Here is a 6,000-nt window from a genome sequence, read left to right as displayed (position 1 = left end):
GAGTTGGTTGTGGTCAGTTGGACTGGATATACTTGGATACGCTTTGCGGTCAGAGGCTTACTTGGCACGCGTCATGGGGAAAGCCCAAGAAATCGATCAGCGATCATCATGGAGCATAGGGGAGGAGCGGCAGGTGTTGCACGGAACAGTGAGTGCTCCTGTCAGAGTTCGCCCACACCCTGATTCTGACCAGACGGTGAGCCCAGGCAAGCACACGAGCACGGAGCACCTGCCATACTTTCCCCCAGAGGCCCATATCGCCGACCCATCACACATGCCTCTTCCTGTTCCGGTGGTTGTTCCGACGAACCACAGAGATACCCCAAAAGTGCTTCTTCCTCCCACTTCCAGACAACACAAGTACACAACACCGTGCAAAGTGCAAACGTGAGTCGCGTCGGTACAATTATATGTACATCAACAGAAAGACAATCTCTGAGCTCCCAAACGTCCTCTCGGCTTGATTCAATCAACACTACTCTTGCTACAACAAAATGATACGACTAAACTAACGGGCGCCTGCTCCCAGCGTGCACATGACGAGATTCAGGTAGAGGAGCCACTTCAGTCGCCTGGCCGGGGGGCCAGTTTAGTAGCGGCTGAATGCCAGTGTGCAGCGGAAACACGACAATCTGCTGAGCAAGCCCATCTGACAAGTGTGTGCAGCCCTGCAGTCTTTATGCCTTCTTGAAGAATGACATGATGCTCCCTTGCTTGGTGCCAGTGCCGGCCTTCGCAGGTTTCTTGCTGCCTGCTGCTTTGCTTGGAGCTTTGCTCTTGTCAGCGTTTGCTGCTGGCTGTGGCTTGCTTGAAGGAGCCGCCCTGACAGAATATTAGAGGCTAATGAGAAGCAGCAGTAGGTATTAGCAATGCAGTGAAACCAGAAACGAGGACACTGGCACAAGCTATCTGATAGTATGATGATGATCCTAACACAAAACGAGCATCAGGTCAGGGAGGTGCTGCTCTTCAATTGCATCTCTACTGATGTCTGTTTTTTTAGATCAATATTAAGGAATTTCAAGAAGCCAATAGATCTAAGCAACAACAGATTGGCAGATGCTTCTGCCTCACAGGTTAATCCTCCAGGCAGATTTGTATAAAAAAAACAGCCAGTTCCAAAAGTAAAGCGGAAAATGGATAGGAAGTCAGGTATCTGAGGAAGACTGAATGATTCAGTAATCAACTGATAGGTACTGAGCAGTTTTTCTAGGATTAAGGTAACCTATTAATTCAGGCAATCAGGCATAAAATTAAGTAACCACAAAGCTTGATAGTTTTTTACTATTACGTTATGAAAGAACTGCTGGTTGCCATCTAACATGCGGACAAGTCATTTGCTCAGGTTTCAAATTTCTCAGGCAATAATAAAGACAGATTAATAAACTTGGAAATATGCCAGCAGAGGTCTGGCCAAATGAAGTCACATTGGTTCACAAATTAACTGCCTTGCATCATCTGTTTTAGGTCAATTTCCCTCTAATTAGACTAAAAATGTTGTAGTCATTTTACAAAAGGAACTATGACAGGATAGACAGATCACTTTGCAGATTTTTCTCTGCTAATTTGGGATCACTCAGCCAAACAAAGTCTAGATAAATAGGACTTGAAAAATTGATGCTATTGCAACTCCAGCTAAACAAGTGTTTCTTATTGTAAACTATATAAGTTTTTTTTATAATTATGCTTATATGGGTAGCATACTAAACTCAACATGCAATTTTCCTTTTTTTTCTCTCTCCTGATTATCAAGGCAAGAAAAGATGGTTTGTGATAAGAGAGTCGAATGATATTCGCTTCACTCCCAGTACCAACTGCCATCGTACGGTTTCAAGTATAAACATGCAAATATAATTTCATTGATCACGATTATCAAGAAATTTCACATGTTACAAAATAAAAAGAAGTCCATTACCTGCTCGCAGTAGTAGTGTTCGCATTCTTCTCTGTCTTGTCACCAGCAGAAGCTTCACCCTCCCAGACAACCTCAGTAACTGAAAAAGATTATAAGCAATTATAAGCAAAACTTCAACAAGTTTAGAATCATGCATTCATGCTGCCAAATCAGAAAAGCATATGGGATAACAAGCAAAAGGATACGTGATAATAACAACATCTATCATGGGAACCTATAAAAAATTGTGGACTCTATGAATGCAATCAGACTAAAAGTAAAATAATCTAGATCTTAAGAAAATGTTCAGTGTTTTGATAACTACAACATTTGACTATAGGATCATAAACAACATTTGGCTATAGCATCATAACATATTATTTTTAGTTGCAGATTGCTAAAATAATTTTGCACCAGGTCAACATTTCGACACAGCATGTCAGCAGAATTATGATGTGCGTTGTGCGGCATTGGAGTTTGCTTTCTTATTGCAGAGTTTACTTTTGCACTTGCCAGTAAGCATTAAAAAAGAAAGAAAGACTGAGTATGCCTAGTGTCAATCTAACTACCTTCCCTTCCTCGCTCATCTATACGTGTCTTCAAAACCTTTCTTCTCTTCGGTGAGGTGGAAGCAGGCTCAGCTGTGGAATCCTGCTTATTGTCATTGATTGGAGGATCACTGCTCTTTTCTTTTAAAGTAATCCCAGAATAATTTATAGTATTGACACTTTTACTTTTACATTCTGAAGTTAACTCAAAATCCAACCCCCTTGAGCAACCTTTCACATTGCTTGGTATATCTTCTTTATTTTCCATGTTCTTTTGATCTGCTTCAGTGTCTTCAGCAGTTTGGGTAACAGGGTCTGGGGCTTGCGGTTTTGGTAGCTCAGGAGATGCAATGCTTACAATATTGTCATCTTCCTCATCATCTGAAAAATCAAAAACTGCTCTTCTCTTTCTGTTACTTGCATTGCCAGAGCCCCTCCTGTACTTTAGTCCCTGTTCGTCATCACTGCTATCAGCATCTGCTTCTTCCTTTGCACATATTTGTGCATCAGCAGTAGCTGAAAATATTGACAGCGTGAGATATACAGTAGTAAGCTACAAAGAATATAGACTAGATGTATGCTCAGAGTTATACGCAATGAAAGTAAAGGAAAAATATTAAACATGAACATTTGTGGGACATACCTGCAACACTTGCTACAGCTGCAGGATTAGTGGTAGCTGGAGGCTTCGGTTTTGCTGATGCACGGCCCCACATGTTAGCCAGCGATCCACCATTACCAGGCATGGCCTTGCCATTCTGAGCTTTATTTTTGTTTGCATGGGCAACAATTGATGGTTCTTTGGAAACAGGAGCAGTGGCAGCTTTATCTAATACTGTGAAACTATCCTTCTCAGACTTATTGCCTGCTCCCTGCTTTAGACTAGACACTCCAGGCAAATCCTGCTGCCGAGCAGTAACAGACTGCTCCTTTGGGGTAACACTAGGTTTTGACTGTGCAGCTACCGCAGCACCATTTACAGGCTTTGGTGGCAATGAGCTCACATGCTTCCCACTGGATGTTCGCTTGACAAAAGAATTGAAAACACCACAAAATCTGCACATAATTGAGAATAATGATCATGGATAAAAGTAACATATACGACATGCATATAAAACGCAAAGTTTGCATCATGGTGTTACCATTGAAATTTAGCTATTGTTATATATTACTGTATCTCCATCTCTGTGTGTTTAGTAATGTATTTTCATCTGGTTATGCCTTCACTTACAATTCTTTTCTAGGTAGTAGGTATACCTACTTGACACTTGGGAGGAAAACCAAGGGGGCTAAGAGAACAATACCTATTATCTCTCAAACAGTTCTCTTCATCAAAAGGTTGGTTGAAAAGCTCTTCTGCCTGAACAAATTCAGGATTCCATAGTACCGCAGTATCTTTTGGAATAGATGCCTGGATACTGTAGACCTGAACCGAACAAGAATCTTTGAATGCTTGTCTTGCTTCTGCATGGAACAAAGATATTAACTATTCAGGTAAGAAGTTTGGCACTACAAAACAGCATATCTCTAGGGAATGAAGACAAGAAACATTTCAGATCCAACATTTATCTTAGAGGGGAAGCCTTAATTTTGGAAAATGCACCATAAGAATAGAAATTCATGCATTACCTTCAAGTTTTGGGCCTGAAGTGAGCTTTACACAATAATTTTGGGGATTATTCTTCAGCCACCCTGACACACTGTAAATCACTTGGAGGTCGGCTCCATTTTTGTCGACAAACTCCTGAAGCAACCTGAATGATATTTGGAAACTACATAAGTCGCGCTCATGATATTACAGTTTTCCAGGGCAAATGTTATAAGGCTGAAATGTTACCTCTTGGCATCATTTGATGATACAGAGAAGTTCCGACTAAGCCATTTATACGAAATCTGTTACAGAAGCACAAAGAAAATGTTGGAACATTGGCACTGGGAAAAGTATATCAATAACAAAAAACCTAACAATGGAGACAAACTAGAGGAGTAAGCAACAATCCCAAGTAGCAAAGGCATATCATGGCTTCATCATATTCAGTTCAAGTAACACAATGTGCTTTCATCACTCCTGTGGACAAACTCATCAAACGTAGATATCTCATTAACCCATTTTCATCATTTGTGAGAATGCCACGCAGAACAGAATTAGACAAACCTAAACCAATTATAATATGACAACTCAGCGAATCGCATCCGCAGGTTTCAGCGAGGAGTTGCAGTAAATCACATCTTAGTGTTAAAAGAAACATGAATCAAATTACCTAGTAATCTATATTCGATACAGGAGCTAAGTACAATGCACAAATGAAACTCATGCCATTTTTCTCTTTATTCTTTGATTTTTATTCTAAGAACGGAGAGTGCACTGCATCAACAAATATGCAGGAAGCAATGCAATTTTGCGCTATTTCCTCACACAGTCAGACAGTGGTAACCAGAACAAACCATAATCGTAACAAGCATCAGCAACAACCTCAGAAAGTTGACCTCGCCCTAACCACGCCAAAATGAGCAACAAAACCGACGGAATCCATGGCATCTAAACCCCCAATCCTAGGAATCTACGGAACAGCTCAGCCACGCTCCGCGAAATCGAGCGGAGAATTTAGAGAAAGGGGTCGATTCCATCATTACCACACGAAGCGGGTCGGAGAAGAGGGCGTGGATCTGGGGCAGCAGGTCGAGCAGCGACTGGTCCACGGCCCCTCCCGCCATCCTCCCGCGCCAGAAGGTTCTAGAACCCTCCGCGCCTAGGGTTCTCCGAATCGAGGGGAAGAGGAAGGTTCTACAATCGAGGGAACTAGGGTTTCCGAATCGGGGGAAGAAGAAGGGCCGAGAGGAGGGGCGCCGCGCGCGGGATTGGATTGGATTGGAACGGCCGAACAGAGGCCACCAGAGGCGGTTTCCCGCCTCTCTAATTTCTTGGCGGCAGGCATTGGACCGGATCCCCCCGCCCCCGCGTTCTGGTGCACGGGTCACTGACAACACGGACCACGAGGAAATCAGTCCTTCGGTGGGCACTCCTGTCATTCGGGGGTCGTGATGGCATCGGAGGCGCATTGCGCTTGTCCGCCTTGGAAGCGGATGGCTACTTGACGCGAGGCGGTTATCGTAGGGTAGCCCGCGCGTCAGCCAGACACCCCTCGTCTCTGGGCCCTGGGCCTCTGGCTCGGTGAGGCTATCGCGGCGGGCCGGCTGGCGGCTGCCTATGATTCCGGCAAGACACATCCCATCTTTCTCAGACGAGGGACGACTTTTTCTTTTTTTTACGAGTGACGATTTTTCACGCCTCGTGTTGCAATCACTCTGCAAATAATTTTTAGCTACTTTAGCATTTGCATGAAGCGCAGTAAACAATCAAGAACAAGTCAACATCATTTGCCATCGTTTAGTTACCGCTCGCTACACAACGATGGTCGATGGTAAGCCAGCACTAAACAATCCGCATGTCAGTATACGACGACATGCATTATAAAAAAAAGAGAGTGTGTCTATTTATCCGTCGATGACGTTGCATATATTATTCTTTAATATTGCAGATGTTATTCTCCTCTGTTA

General features: G+C 43.2%; 1 protein-coding gene across 1 annotated transcript; it reads right to left on the bottom strand.

Annotated features, from left to right (window-relative positions):
• Positions 1-318: 318 nt before the first annotated feature.
• Positions 319-5,408, bottom strand: LOC117858224 (uncharacterized). Its single transcript, XM_034741253.2, has 8 exons — positions 5,077-5,408; positions 4,280-4,335; positions 4,072-4,196; positions 3,747-3,906; positions 3,086-3,498; positions 2,464-2,958; positions 1,916-1,994; positions 319-822 (listed from the first exon to the last, which is right to left on the bottom strand). The coding sequence occupies exons 1-8, from the start codon at positions 5,155-5,157 to the stop codon at positions 678-680; spliced, it is 1,554 nt and encodes a 517-aa protein (XP_034597144.1). The 5' UTR covers positions 5,158-5,408; the 3' UTR covers positions 319-677.
• Between the last annotated feature and the right edge of the window lie 592 nt (positions 5,409-6,000).

The sequence above is a fragment of the Setaria viridis genome, chromosome 5, assembly GCF_005286985.2.
Source record: "Setaria viridis chromosome 5, Setaria_viridis_v4.0, whole genome shotgun sequence".
Classification (NCBI taxonomy): Eukaryota; Viridiplantae; Streptophyta; class Magnoliopsida; order Poales; family Poaceae; genus Setaria; species Setaria viridis.
This window is presented reverse-complemented; position numbering and strand designations above follow the sequence as displayed.

What these genes read in the sequence shown, in the direction of transcription:
- LOC117858224 (XM_034741253.2), bottom strand. Translation starts at nt 5,157, where the DNA reads ATGGCGGGAGGGGCCGTGGACCAGTCGCTGCTCGACCTGCTGCCCCAG. An exon ending in TCATCAAATGATGCCAAGAG is followed by an intron (nt 4,197 to 4,279) that starts GTAACATTTCAG and finishes AATATCATTCAG; the next exon opens with GTTGCTTCAGGAGTTTGTCG. An exon ending in AACACTACTACTGCGAGCAG is followed by an intron (nt 823 to 1,915) that starts GTAATGGACTTC and finishes ATATTCTGTCAG; the next exon opens with GGCGGCTCCTTCAAGCAAGC.